General features: G+C 37.1%; 1 protein-coding gene across 6 annotated transcripts in view; it reads left to right on the top strand.

Annotated features, from left to right (window-relative positions):
* The window catches only part of SLC44A5 (solute carrier family 44 member 5), a 382,764-nt gene that overhangs the window by 327,930 nt on the left and 38,988 nt on the right, over positions 1 to 15,846 (top strand). For all 6 annotated transcript variants that reach the window (XM_087866006.1, XM_045802007.2, XM_087866008.1 and 3 more), the window contains 5 exons: positions 883 to 967; positions 7,597 to 7,725; positions 8,558 to 8,618; positions 12,056 to 12,179; positions 13,545 to 13,628. In XM_087866006.1, the coding sequence (XP_087722132.1) occupies positions 883 to 967; positions 7,597 to 7,725; positions 8,558 to 8,618; positions 12,056 to 12,179; positions 13,545 to 13,628 (483 nt within the window). The remainder of the gene's footprint in view (positions 1 to 882; positions 968 to 7,596; positions 7,726 to 8,557; positions 8,619 to 12,055; positions 12,180 to 13,544; positions 13,629 to 15,846) is intronic.

Genomic DNA, 15,846 nt, shown 5'->3' with positions numbered 1-15,846 from the left:
AATTTATATAAAAATAAATACAAAAATCAATCTGTTGGGGATAACAGGGGGAAAATGTGAATTCCTAGGCCCCGTGGCCTGAGATTTGGACTCTCGAGCGTAGAGGAGTCATCAAGAATCACGATTTTCAACAAACACTCTCAAATTTTAGAGATACATATTGAAGTTGGACAGCCACTTGTCTTGAGTTCACTACATATTCTCTTATGTCCTCCCAACACCACTGTTAAGTAGTAGGGCTGGTATTCTCCCCATTGTACAGATGAAATCGAGATTCAAAAGAGAATCATGGATTGCTAAATGGCAGAGTAATACTCCACTCAATGCTAGTGATGGTGAATATCACCCTGCCTCATTACTATGCTACTGACCACAATTTCAAGCAGAAAATATCACTCAATTTATCTTTTTTTAGTTAACCAAAGTGATAAATTTATTTTAGAAAATCCATAAAGGTACAAAAATTAACTAAACATATATCCCACCATTCATATATATTAATTTGTTTTGTATATGTTTTCCCTGTTTTTGAAAAATTAAAATCTAATTATATTTTAATACTTTTTAATAACCTTCCTAAAATTAATGTATTGTGAATTTATCCATCCATTAAACATTTTCTTCAACACTATTTTCAATGGTAATATAGTTGTCTTTGTGGACGTAAAATTCTTTAACCAATCTGTTGTTGATGGACAATTTGATTATTTCAAGTTTTTACTATTACAAAAAGGAGCTTTGAATGTTAGGCAGCTTAAAAGGGAGTTGGGGACTATATTGTAGGTGTCTAGGGAAAATGAAGTCATTATATTAAAAGTTTACAGGTCTGAAATGATATGGAATATTTCCACAGTCACTAAAAACATGTTGTTTTCTTAACAGGAACAAGACCGTATTGTTTTACTTTAACTTGTTCAGCTGTACCAGTCCCTCTGTGGTGGTGAACCTACAGTGCCCTACCACACAGGTAAGGCAAAAAATGCTTTGCAATCTTGAACATTCTTGGATAAAAGAATCAGCAATTCCATTTGAATTCTGTGTGTGTACAGTTAATGATGAATTTATGGAAGGTGGGAAGACATAAGCATGAGCTCATGTTTGTTCACATACAATCGAAATGAAGGGGGGTTAATCATTGTAGCATCACTAAAGAATCTTAGTGATTTTGTTGAACCACCTATTTTTATAAAATGAACAAACTGCAGCCCCGAGAAATGGTATTTTTCTCAAGATCAGTATTAGGAAGAGCAAAGCTAGCTACTATAACTATAAACTCGAGGTTTTCAGTGACTTAACACAATAAAGTTTATTTCTGGTCACGTAACAGTATAAGGCTGGCGTTTGTGCTCAGTGGACAACTCTTCTCCAGGCTCCTTTCATCTGGTGGCTCTGCCTTAAGTCCTTCTCATCATTTGCATCCACCTGCCAGAAGGAAACAGAAGATGAATAAATATCTCTTCTCTTAAAAAGCCTTGGATTAGAAGTGTTCACACATTACATTTCTACTGATACAACATGCCTATTATTTTTATATGTTCACACCTAGATGCAAGAAGGAAGGACTAAAGCAGTGCCATTGTGGGATAAGGCATAGACTTCAGTGGGCAGTTAGTTGGATCTTCCATAGTCTATCCCTCTGTCCTCCAGAATACCCTTCTTCCCAAGGGGGACAACCCAGCATCCCATGTAGTGCTATCGTTAACCCAAAGTCCAAGGATCTTTGGGTGATACATCCTCTCTCATCAGGTCTTTATATTGAATGCACAATGGTAATGAGGCTAGGACTATTAGAATACAAACTCCAGTTCAGAAAGGGAGGAGTGATAAAGGCACAGTGGTTTCTTGTGGCACTGGAAAACATTCTTATTTGACCTGGATTGTATTCCCTGTTTCATCCTATGGGCCTTTACTCAGCCACCTGGGAGGTTATTTCCTGTCTGCTAGGCTCAGACCACATCATTGCTGAACATTGGAGATCTAGGCTCTTCTGAGGGCCATAGAACTTTGAAGCTCCCTTTCTGTGCTGCAGATTTAGCACCTCAAAGATTATTTTAATGTCAAAGACCTTTTCAGATTAGGTCATGAATTCTTCGGCAGCACAACTGCCTCAAAAATGTAATAGGCTTCTAACTTATTTGCTTCCTCTTTGTTCCATATTCTAGTAAACCACACTCAAAGATCTCTGATCTAGTTTGTAAATCTGCTTGCTTGCTCTCTTCCTCATCTGTCTCAAAGACCTTACTTCCTGCTGAGAATAAGCCAACTTGAGATATCGGCATCTTAGTTCTGTGACTACGTCTACCATAAGACTTTGTTTTCTACCACAGCCACCCACTCCCAAGATCAAATCCTTGTCCTTGTCATACCAGTAATTACCACCCTTCGTAATCTCAATTTCAAGCATCCCAGTGTCTGACGATCTCAATCCCTCTAACATTCCAATTACAATCATTCCACCTCACCAGGACCTACAAACCCCTAATGTTAACCCCTTCACAGTATCCCTCAGTTCCCTCATGTTTTCATTTCCCTCTCTGTCTGACTTAGATTTCATGACACTTCTTTAAATTCACTCCCTTATATGAGCCCTCAATTCCTTTGCCCAATCCCACATAGGTATACTTCCCTGGCAAAACTTCATCCCTAGCTAAGTGCAACTCTCTGTCTCTTCCATGCCTGAACTCAGGCAGCTGTGAGTTGTTGGAGAAAACATATATAATAGTTCTTTCGATTCAGAACCACTAATCTCAGTGGGCCCTTAGTGCTGTCCCACAGCCACGCTACAAAACCCTTGTCTCTTTACTAGCCTAACCTTCTAGAAAACAGTTTCACACCTTTTCCTCTTAAACCTCTAAGAACTCCTTCCCAATCTCTTTGTCATCCTCTGACTTTGCTTTCTATTTCACTGAGAAAGTATAAGCATTCAGAAGACAACTTTTAAAAGCTCCTACAGTAACATCCTTTTGCCTACCTGTCACCATTTATGTTCATATATTTGTTCAGCCTTTCCTGGTTATAATGTGGACGAACTGCCTGTGCTCCGAAGGTCAGCCCATCCATTTGGGCATTCCAATCTCTCATGCACTCAAGCACATCATTCCAGGAATTTTCTGGGTTTTTTTTTTGTTTGTTTGTTTGTTTTACCATTTTTTCCCTCTTTACTATATCATCCCCATCAGTATACAAACATGCTGTTATTTCTTCTATCTCAAAAAATTCTCTCCTTGATCCCACACACCCCACCCTCCAGGTACTGCTCCATATCTCTGTACCTCTTTTTTGCAGAAGTCCTCGATAGAATAGTCTATATTCAATGTGTCTAAATCCTCTCTTCTCATTCAGGCTTTTACTCCTATTCCAGTTTTCTCCAAATGATACCATTGACCTCCATATTATTAAACCAATGGCCAATTCTTATGTCAACATTTATTTGATCTAACAGCACTGTTTATTCAAGCCCTCCTCCTTAAAACACTTTCTTGGCTTCTAAGACACAACATTCTTCTATGTTTCCTCCCAACTCTCTCACTATTCCTTGTTAGTCTCCTTTGCTGGTTTTTCTTCATCTTTCCAACATCTTGTAAATGTTGGCGTTCCCTCCCATCACCAAGTTTAGTTCTTTTCAAAATCTACAGTTACTCTTTTGGCGATCTCATCTAGTCTTATGGTTTCAACATGATCTACATGCTGCCCTCCCTAATGTATATCTCCAGATAGGTCTGCTCCCTGCACTCCTGATCTTGATAACCAAACACCTATGCAATGTCTCTACGTGGATATTTAGTTAACATCTCAAATTTAACATCTCCAAAACTCAATTCCTAACCTCTGACTTCATCCTTTAAATTATTCTCCAACCTAGCGGTCTTCCCTCTTTCAGTTAAAGCCAGCTCCAAATACCATGGAATCATCCTTCAGTCCTCTTTTTCTCTTGCATTCATGTGTGAATCTTCAGCTAATTCCTCTGGTCTCCATTCAAAATATACCTGGACCAAACTACTTTTCACCATCTCTTCCTTTTTTTCAAAAAACCATCGTCTCTTTTCTAGATTAGTTCAATGACCTCTGACTGGTCTCTCTGAGTCTATCCTTGCCCTAATTTCTTCCACTTACAGGCTCTTTTCTACCCAGCAGCCAGTATGATCCTATTAAATATGTCACATTTATGTTTCTCCTTTGTTCAGCCCTTCCCCCATAGCTTCCAAGTTACTGAGATTAAAAGCAAAGTCTTTTTTTTTTTTTTTAAGATTTCATTTATTTATTTGACAGAGATAGAGACAGCCAGCGAGAGAGGGAACACAAGCAGGGGGAGTGGGAGAGGAAGAAGCAGGCTCATAGCGGAGGAGCCTGATGTGGGGCTCGATCCCATAATGCCAGGATCACGCCCTGAGCCGAAGGCAGACGCTCAACGACTGCGCCACCCAGGCGCCCCTAAAAGCAAAGTCTTAACAATGGCCTTACAGGATCCTTCACTGTCCGACTTTGACTACATGTGCTGTTATTCTCTCTCTGCTCACTGCACTCGGGTTATATTACCCATCTGTTTCTGTGAAGGATCTAGGAGTGCCCCTGCCTCAGAGCCTAGTCTTTGCAATTCTCTTTTCCTAGAGTGCTCTTTCTCCAAATGACTATGGCTTGATCAATAGTCTTCACATCTTTCCTCAAATGTTACCTTTTTAGGGAGGCCTTCCTTGATTACCCATTTAAAACTGGAATCCTACTCAGCTACCTTTTAGCCTCTAGCCTTGTTTCTAGCCTTATTTTTCTCCATAGCACTTATTACCATCTTATAACAAACAATTTTACTTATTTGTTGTTATCCCTCTCTCCTCTACTAGAAAGTAAACAGCTTAAGGGCAAGGGTTTTTATCTGTTGTATTCACTACTGTGTTTTCAGTGCCTAGAACAGGCTCAGAGTAGGTAATCAATAAGTATTTGTTGAAGGAATAAATGAGTGAATTAATATCTTCCTACTCCCAGGCTAGGAAATTTTCCACTGTACAAATGCATCATTCCCATGATGAAACAAAAATATCTTTGTACATCATGTTTTTATGTACCCATGTACATGTTATTTACATTTATGTAAAGTACACCATAGATTACTTACTAGATTATGCTTTTCTCATAGCAAATGTAGTGTTTTAACCTACAGTATAGCCCTTCTACTCACCAAATTCTGATTTATATTAAAAAAGCTGTATGAATTGAAGACATAAAAATAATGATGAAGAACTACACTCAAAGCTCCCCCTTTGTGGTTACATAAAGAATCAGAAATGAGTCAGAATATATTTTAGCTGCCAGTAATGGAGACTTGCTTTTAAGTTGCCAGGCATACTAATGTATCTACTGATCCAAGCCATATTTTTATGCATTATGTTTTTTGTTAACTGCCAGCATAGTCCAGACATGTGTCACAAGCATTTAAAGGACAGACTGTGATCAATTAGGATATCCTACCTCAATGTGACCTTCATTTTTCGCTAATTATATGTTGATTGCTACTAATCAGCATCGTATTTGAAATGAACAAATTGGTCTGATAGAGGGAGAGAGTAAAGAGCAGTTGCTATATTGTATTTTAACAGCTCATTTGTGTCTGGAATAAAATTTGATGTGCTTCTCTTTCACAAACCACTTTTTGCCATTTTAATTACTTTCTTGTATATGCTGCATACACAGCACTTTTAATATGTAGTATACATTGTATGTGTGTGTATTTAGGAATACAGAAATTGTGGTCCCAACTCAGTAGTTCCTACTGTCATTTAAGGCCTGTGAGAGCATTAGTACTTTCAGTATTCGTTTTATAAATCCATTTAAATGCACCCAAGAGGGGAACTAGTGAAGTTATCTTTCAAAGCCATATAACTGCCAAAGTCTAAATGTAAAATATCTTCCAATATGTTAAAGGTTTACTCAATCAGCTTAGCTCAAATCAGAGTGAAATTTTGACATTTGCATTGATGATAACCTTAGCCTTCTTTTAAAAAATGTGAGCATGTTGGGGACTTTGAATGTCCCTAAACAGTTCTTTGGCTTTTGTAGAAAGATACCTGTGAAATTTCAATATTTCCTCTAGAGGCGTGTGTGTGTGAGAGAGAGAGAATGCCTATGTTATATGAGAAACTGACAAAGAGAAAATACATATAGAGGCGTGAATGTGGAGACAGGTTGTTTGCCTTGTCAGAACTTCTAGAAGAAATTGGGTTGCTGCTGATGCTCCTACAAAGCAGTATTAACTGTGAGATTTGACGTATCCTTTTAGTTATCCCCTGCTACCTTAACTGTGGAGTTGACGCCAAATATTTTTGTGTACAGTGTAAGCATGACCCAAAGAATAGGAAAGAGATGTCAGCTCGGTGGCGGTGTTTTCACCTAGCTGCCAATGGATCGAGCTAGAATCTGGCCAGTGAGAAGTTAACAAAGTACAGAAGGGAGATGGAGCAAGTCAGAGCTGAGAAGGCTTTCGTAAAGAGGAACTGAAGGTGGGGGAGAGAATGCATAAGGACTGCAACTCTCATGGCTTAACAGGATCTTTGTTTTTGTTTTTAATTACAAACAAAAACAAAACTAATAGAGTGTATCTTCTCGGATCCTGCTTTCTCTCTGCGCAGTTCCTCATTGGAATTCAGTCACTCCACAGTGGCTCTGTGGACTACTAGCACAGTGATCTGGTTTGGCATTAATAGGCCCCCTCAGGTCATTAATGTAAAATAATACTATTGGTGACCTCTCTGTCCACGTTTGGCGGGTGTTGTTGGTAAAAGATGATAATAATGATTGACTGCCACAAATAGCCCCAATTTTGTTAGTTTCTTATAGTAATAAATCCCCAATTACATTTTGAGAATTGTTGAGAATTCACTGGCACTAATAGTTATTAGTGGCATAAATTATCAATATTTAGAGCATTTTTAATGATCATTTTATTCATATATCAGAAAGGAAGCAAGATTCTAGTCCTGAAAATACATAAACTACATGGGCAAAATTAATCTTGCAAAAATTAATCTTGCATTATACTCTCATCTACTAACTCAGGAACTAATAAGGAAATAATTTATTAAAAATCCATCACTGTCCTGAGGTAGTGATCACATGAATCTACACATGCTAAAATTGCATAGACCTGTACATGCGTGCATGCACACACATACATAAATGAGTGTATGTAAGACTGGCGAATGCTAAACAAGGTTAGTGGATGGTAACAATATCAATTTTTTGTTGTGATGTTGTTCTGTAATTGTGCAAGTTATTACCATTGGATAAAACTGGGGGGAATACGTTATTTCTCACAGCTGCAAATAGATCTACAATTATCTCAAAATCAGAAGTTAAAAACAAGTTTGTCATTGTACAACATCTTCTTGTCTTAACACAAATCATTATCAAAGGGCAAGGAGTAGAGATTGATAACTAGTACATGAAATTTTATTTTTTACATTAGAAAATTGATGTTTCTTAGATGGAAAATGGTGCTTTGCTCTTTATAGTGGTAGATAACTTAGAAGTCTAATCTTACAGCTAGTTCCTTGGTTTGTTCAACTCAGTTGAGTCCCCACCACTGTGTTTTCCTTTTCTTCATAGATCTGTGTCTCCAAGTGCCCAGAAAAATTTTTAACCTACATGGAAATACAGTTTGCGTACAGAACAAACAAACACTATTGGACATACTACAGTCAGTTCTGCAAATCCCCTTTTGTTAAGCCTGCAAAGGTATGTGTGTTTAAGCTTAAAACTAGAGAATAATTTAACTTTTGTTTCAATCTCAAGTGTAATGTGAGCATTTGTAATGGACAAGCTCCCAAATCATCTAGGAAATGATTATGTGTTATTCCATTAAAACACAAATGCACAGGTACATACAAACTTACATGTACCATTTATAGCATATCATTGTATAGACTTCAGGTGTTTTGCAAGGCTCTTAAGTCTGGTAAGTTAGCTTTAACTATTCCCTGAAACCAACAAATTCTCTTCTTGGCTGAATTTTTTTAATATCAAGATCTAGGAGCTAATATCATTTCATTTTATTAATGTTACCATTTCATTAATGTGGAGGTGAAAATCCATGGCTACTTAGTAACAAGTAGAATTTTACTTCCAAACCCAACTTGATAATTATTCATTTTTTAAAAATCCTCAAACCCTACCTAGGTTTGAGACTTATAAAGGAATTCTAAAGCCCCATTATGTTAAAAAGTATTAATGGTTTCTAAGAGAAGATGCTATTTTTCCACAAAAAAAAAAATTTGAAGAATTAGAGATTCAGAATGTGACTAAGACATAGATACACACTTTCAAAGGTGTGTCTTGGCTTCATTGGGTCTGGTTTTATTGTTGATTTGATTGAATTACAGTTAGGATATTTTAGAGCATTTGTCAAATAAGTGTGTGGGATAATCTTAAAATCACTCTTATTAGGGCAGTAATATGAAATAATGGGATAATTATGGATTTAGATTTTCAAAGGACACAATTTTTATACTGAGAGTAGAAGTTGTTTGAACTTTGTTGAAGTGTTAACATACTCTTCCTTCAATTTTAGACTCTCGCACAAGTCTTACTGGATGATGATTGTCCAACAGCAATTTTTCCAAGCAAACCATGTAAGTGGTTATTACTTATCTTAGAACGTATAATCATAAGAAGTTACTTAATTCAGTTCTCTTATTTCACTATTGACAAAATTGAAGCTAAGAAGAGTTGAACGACTGGCCCAGTGTCCCAGAGTTAATTAAGAGGAAGCCAAAGCTAAAGCCCATTCTCCTGACTTCAGCCAAAGATATTTCCACTGGAGCTCTGTTAGTTTTGAGCTTTTGCTGCATCAAGATGCACAGAAAAGATTAAAGATTGATTTTAAAAGCCCAGATTGATTATTTGGTGCTCTATGAGCACACGTAAGCACACACAGACATAATCTTGCACACTTACCCCTGAATTCAGCCAAAGAGTTTGTTCAGAAGTTGCCTGGGGCATGATGGTGGGACATAAACTTGTCTTATAATTTGAAATACTTATGTATCTCTTAAAGGAATCAGTATTTTATATTTTTAAGAGTTATAAATTTTACTTAAAGTTTACATAAACTTTAACTTTTTTTTTTTTTTAAAGATTCTATTTATTTATTCGACAGGATAGAGACAGCCAGCGAGAGAGGGAACACAAGCAGGGGGAGTGGGAGAGGAAGAAGCAGGCTCATAGCAGAGGAGCCTGATGTGGGGCTCGATCCCACAACGCCGGGATCACACCCTGAGCCGAAGGCAGACGCTTAACCACTGTGCCACCCAGGCACCCCATAAACTTTAACTTTTTAAAAAAGAAAATGAAATAATCACTAATTTCCCATTCCTACAAATTTAATCCTAACTCCAGAGAAATAACTTTACATAAATATGCCCATCACAATGCTATTCAGAAGAACCAAAAAGAAAGAAAAAAAGAAAGGAAAAAGAAACACTCTCATGTCCAAGAGCAAGAAAGTGCTTAAATAAATTATGATGTATTCACTAAATGAAATATTTTAGAATATTAAATAGAAGTATTAGATAGTATAATGTTAAATAAAAAGCTATATGCATTATATTGACCAGCATGTATAAATTAAACAAAAAAAGCTATTCAAAGAAAAATATTGCAAAGAAATATGCCAAAATAGTATGGATGTTTTGGAGATGGCAAGACTGTGGACATTTTCTCTCTTCTTTCTTCTTTTTTCTATTGGAGTAGAAAGCCGGATACCATTTTCTATTTGAGTAGAAAGTCGGGTACCATTGAAGTAGCTACCACGAAACACAATGCCTTACGTGCCTCTCTCCCTTTTCTTTGGGTCATCGAGGACCCTGAAGTAAAGATGTACATCTTGCAAGCAACTGCATTTTGCCAGGAAGCCCTGGGTAACCAATGTCAATAGCCAAGAGCAATGTTACAAAAAGATAAAAATGATTCCTTAGTCACTGAAGATATAATAGGCATAAGAATATAAGACATCCCTGCCCTTACCAGTATACTTTGGTTAAATCACACAATATAAAACGTACACTGGGGATACAAAAATGAATAAGGCACAGTCCCTCACAGTATAGTAAAGGAGACATTACGGTAAACATAACAATCAACTTGTATTCATTCCCCCATTAGGTGATTAAGTTTACTACTTAATGGACTAGTATTCAGCTAATAAAATTCACTTATTAAATAGTTTACCAAAGGAAATAAGTAATATTAAAAGAAAGAAACGAGGGAAAACCCTGCGTTTATTTTATGGTTATGATGCTCAAAAATTTCTTGTAGAAGAAAGACTAGAAGGTAATTTATCTAAAATGTTAGAGTTCATTGTGGGTGATAGGACTATGTATTGTTTTGTATCTTCCTTCTTTTCTCTACTTTCCAAATATATAATGAACATATTTAGTCATTGGAACTAACTGATTGGATGAAATTGCCCAGAACAAGGTTGGAGGACTCTGTAGGTGGAAACAGTCCTTAAGAAGTGGCAAGGGAAAGAACGCACAGGAAAGCTAAAGGGAGGGTAGGAGAGAACCTGGGCATGTAAGCCAAAGGAAGAGAGTTTCAAAAGGGAGGGGTTGTCCACCATGTCAAAGACTCAGAAAAGTTAACTCAATTAACAGCAAATATTTACTGAGTTCCATGTACCAAACACTGTGCTAGGTAATGGGTTCAAGCAGGATGGACTAAACGATACTTGGAGGTTTTGGCTGTTAGAAGATTATTGGGGTCACTGGGAGACAGTTTCCTTGGAGTGTTGGGAGCAGCATGTGATTGGATTGAGAGGGAATAGAAGCAGCTGGTAGAGACGACTTTGTCAAATTTGCCAGGGAAGAACCAGAAAAAGATGAGGAAGATACTGGAGGAACCAGCCATATTTTAAGTGCTACAGAAGATGGAGGTAGGTAGACAGGAGATCATTTTAAGCCCAAAAAGGAAAGGCTTGGTAAAGACCTATTTCTTCTTTCCCTATATCAACTGGTTTAATATTCTCAAGTTTAAATTCCCTGAAAACCCATGCAAATCTGTGATGCTTCTTATAAGAAAAAATATAAAAATGATCCACTTCTGATTTCTCTTCCCTCTTGATTTAAAATTGGGGTTTTAAAATACTTTTAGTAATACAGATTTGTGAAGAGACAAGGATTCTATTTAATAAAAATAAGTGCGTAGAAGATTGAACAGTGAGGTAACTCTTCTGAGAAATTATACTAGTCTACAAAATGTGGGCCGTTTGATAACTTTAGAATTTCAATTTCCAGCCCCTCCAAAAAACCAGGTAAATGAGAATGCTGGAAGGGAGACAAATTATTAAGACTTCACAAATAAAAATTCAGTTCTCTTAGTAGCCTGAACTTTGAGCTTGTTCTTATTTTTCAAGGAATTATTCACTAATTTCCAGTTTTCAAGGTTTCACTCAAAGAGTATCTAAGATTTTTTGTTTTTCGAAAGTAAATTCAGGGCTCCTGGTGGCTCAGTCGGTTAAGTGTCTGCCTTCAGCTTAGGTCGTGATCCCTGAGTCCTGGGATGGAGCCCCGCATCAGGCTCCCTGCTCAGCAGGGAGTTTGCTTCTCCCATTTTTCTGCCCCTCCTCACTGCTCATATGCCCTCCCTCTCTCCTCTCTCACCTTCAAATAAATAAATAAAATCTTAAAAAAAGAAAGTAAACTCAGTCATACAAGTAAATGTAGCCTTTTTATTAAAATGTTTTTACCACGTGAGATATGTTATCAGTGTTACTCTTTTAAAATCTGTGCTGTGCATCTTACTTACTGGCTACTTGATGAATATACCTAAGTGTAAAATAATCAACAAGTTCAGAGTATAGCTTCAGATTGTGATCATACTTGCTTTCTACATCTGTCTTAGAACCATCAGAAAATCTTCTAACCATCAAGTAATGGGCAATTATCTATGTTGAGCAATATGTTTATACATTGTCTAGCAAGAATTTTATTATAAATAAAAAGCTTAAGAAAGGGAGAATATCACATAGGAAGAAGTAGAAAAATGATTACCATAATTTTATTTTTTACAGTTCTCCAGAGATGTTTCCCTGACTTCACTACTAAAAATGGCACTTTGACAGTAGGAAATAAGACAACATTTGAAGATGGAAATGGAAAGACAAGAAATGCTATAGAACTCAGGACAGCTGCAAAGTATGTTTACATTCTTATTTTCAGTTTGGATGCATCCTATTACTGTACACAAACTAAAGCTTCATTAGGTTGAGAGTTATAGAGGAAGAATTATGCACTGTTATGAAATATACATGTCACCGTGGATTGAAGAACTTGGTGTGTGTTTGTGAAGAGAAACAGGTAAAGGAGAAACCAAAGTGAATTAGAAAGTGCAATGATGTTCTTTTAAAATGGTTAAAACTTTCATTATCAACAGGTATAGAAATGGGATCTCAGTAAACATACTGAAAGACCTTAATTGTTGAATGAACACAATAAAAAGATGCTTTTTAAATCACCATTCAAAAAAAAAATGAAACTGCCAGATGTCTTAAAGGGAAGAAGGCCTTAAGAAAGGTGAGACAAGCATGGTAATGCTGTCTCAGGACCGTATCAGTTTCTGCGTACTAACTACAGTGAAGTCCATTTACTCTCTCTCGGTGTACACATCATGATGTGGATGGGTACGCTCACATGTGTGAACAAACAGAGTATCGTTGTGTAGCTCAGCTGTTGAATTAAAAGTGACACATAAAGACATTCTAATAACGTTTTTCTCTTCCTTGAGTTTAGCAGTCGAAGGAGAATACTACAGGTCCTGCATATTTAAAATATAATAACAACATGGATGGATTTCACAAATATAAAGCTATGTGAAACTACAGAATAATAGTACAAGTGCAGTTCCATTGCTAGAAAAATTCAAAACCAAGCACAACTAAATTAAATTAGCCTGTGATGCATGTGTAAGTGGTAAACCTGAAAAAACTAGGAAATTATTATCACAAAAGTCAGGATTGTGGTTACCTTGGGGAGGAGGGGCTGTCGTAACTGGGGCACATGGGGAAAGGGACAACAGTGCTGTAGCTACATAGTGCCCTCACTTTGATAATTCACCAAACTGGACACTAGTGATTCCTGCACTGTTCTGTATGTGCCCCGTGGTGCCTTCCTGCTACCCAGCTGTCAGAGGATTAGAAACGGGAATTAAGGATGATGTTCTTTCTTGACTCTATGGATTTTTGTAAGCTAAAAACTGATCTTATTTAAATTCATTTCTTACAGTGAGATTTCTGCAATATTGAGGACATGTCACATTCATTGAAAAGGGATCTGTTCACCATTCTTGAAAGCCACGTTCTCTGTGTGTGTAGCTATAGCCGCCTTGGTAGTCTACCAGAGTGACATCTCACATGTTGTTGTGGCTGGGGAAAGAGTGACTCTTGATAAATGGTTTCTAAAAATATGTTTTGAACAGCAGCTTGCAAAACCCCTTTTATCATAACAAGAACATTTCTGTTTAGTGATAGTTAAAATAATTGATTTTTCCTTCTTTGAATTCAGTCGTGTCAATAAAATCCTTGATGCAAGGGCAATTGGAATGAAAGTATTTGAAGACTATGCAACAACTTGGTATTGGATTCTCATGTAAGTGCAAACGTTATTTCTTCTCCAGCCCCATTTTATCCTTGTAGAACACTTTCTTCAAATTCCCCATTCAAGGCGCCTGGGTGGCTCAGTTGGTTAAGCCTCTGCCTTCAGCTCAGGTTGTGATCCCAGGGGTCCTGGGATCCAGCCTGCATCAGGCTCCCTGCTCAGTGGGGAGCCTGCTTCTCCCTTTCCCTCTGCCCCCCTGCCTTGTGCTCTCTCTCTCTTTCTCTCAAATAAATAAAGTCTTTAAAAAAATAAGAATAAAATCAGCTTTTGTGTAATTTATGAAGACTTTCTTGACTTCTCCAGATATAATTACTTTTTCCCTCTGTGTTCCTCCTACCCACATGTGTATACACACGTGCACACACGCACACACACACACACACACACTAATACACCTGTATATATACACACAGACCTATCATCTATATAGCACCTAGAATTTTATATGTTATTCACCTGGCTCTTTTTCTCTGATAAACCATGAATTCTTTGCCATGGTAACTATGTCTAACTCATCTCTATTTTTGTAACTCCTAGTGTGGTCCTTGAAACATAGAAGATGCATAGAAAATGTGGGTTCAAGGAACAGTAATAAAACCACTAGGGGAACAAGATAGATATATTCAACTGTATGATGCTTAATAAAGTCAAAATTATTTTGTGTGTAAAATACCAGTGACTAGTTTGTAGAGCTGTAAAACTAAATAGTGTTTTTTGAGATTTTACTCATTTCGATGCTTTGTCTTAAACACAATAATTATTTTCAGTGCATATCAGTATTTCAGGATCTCTCTCCACACCAGAGATTGTAGTCTACACCTGACAGTAGTCAAACTGGTTCCCCTATTGTCAAACTCAAATATCATTAGATAACTTGCACATTTCTTCTTTATTTTGGCTTTTAAGCTATTATTTGAAAAAGTATACATTATGATAGACCTTCCTGTTTACCTCACTCCCAACACACAATGAAACCCTCTCCACCCTGGCACCACTCACACCACTAGAATATAAACACTCTCTTTATTTTCGACTCTTCTGTTCTCCATCTATCCCATAAATATAAAGCCAAGACTAATATGCTGTGACTTAATTTATTCAGTTAGAATTTTATGCAGGAATTAAAAACACAGAGAATGAACAGCTGTATTTCTTTTCTTCCCTCTGACCTTTTTGAATATTCCTCTTGGACTGTGCCATAGAATAATCCTTCAACCATATTGAATATTTAAGCATTAAAGTGTCTGTGATTTTAGTAGGGAATGGCTTCTGGAGTTGAAAGCATAGGCTCTGCAAGAATGTGACCTTAGAAGTTACTTTTGGGGCGCCTGGGTGGCACAGCGGTTAAGCGTCTGCCTTCGGCTCAGGGCGTGATCCCAGCGTTCTGGGATCGAGCCCCGCATCAGGCTCTTCTGCTATGAGCCTGCTTCTTCCTCTCCCACTCCCCCTGCTTGTGTTCCCCGCTGGCTGTCTCTATCTCTGTCAAATAAATAAATAAAATCTTAAAAAAAAAAAAGTTACTTTCATACAATGCTGTCATCTATCCATTGACAGCAATTAAGATTTTTTTTTAAATAAAGATAATACTTAGAGACTATAAACTTAGTAAATATACCAGGCAATGTTTCTGTTTGGAAACTTAGAGCATTGGAGGTATCATTTCTTAATGGAAGTGTCTAAATTTCTAATCTTAATGAATTCTGTTTAATGAAATTACCTAGAAGAATTCAATATGGATTTAACCTGGATATATGGGCTGGGGGGAGAAGTATCTCCAGTATCTCAGTCAAACTCCAGGAAAAAATTAAAACAACAACAAAAAAAACAGTCATGCTGCTGATTGCTTGATAAAGTCATATGGCCCAGGAGATACAGAAGCTGTATCATGGCTCCATACAATGGCCCACAGATCACTGAGGACCTGAAATAGATGTCTGGTGATGTCAGACAGCACAAATTATTAAAGGTAATTAGACCATAATAATGACTACAAAATCATGGATTCAGGAACTATGTGGGGCAATTATTTTTCTTTTCTGCCCTAAGACTGCTCACTTACTTCTAGATAGTTCTGTTGTATAAGGTTTCCTTCTGTTAATATCATGGATATGTTTAATAATTTATCACTTAGACATGTGGAGGGAAAAAAGAAATATGGCATGGCAACTGTGGCAGATAGGCCAAAATTGTAGATTGGAAGAATTGTGTT

Source organism: Ursus americanus, chromosome 12 (genome assembly GCF_024610735.1).
Source record: "Ursus americanus isolate L20-20 chromosome 12, mUrsAme1.1.p, whole genome shotgun sequence".
NCBI lineage: Eukaryota > Metazoa > Chordata > Mammalia > Carnivora > Ursidae > Ursus > Ursus americanus.
The sequence above is the reverse complement of the archived record's forward strand: the minus strand, read 5'-3'. Positions and strand labels throughout refer to the sequence as shown.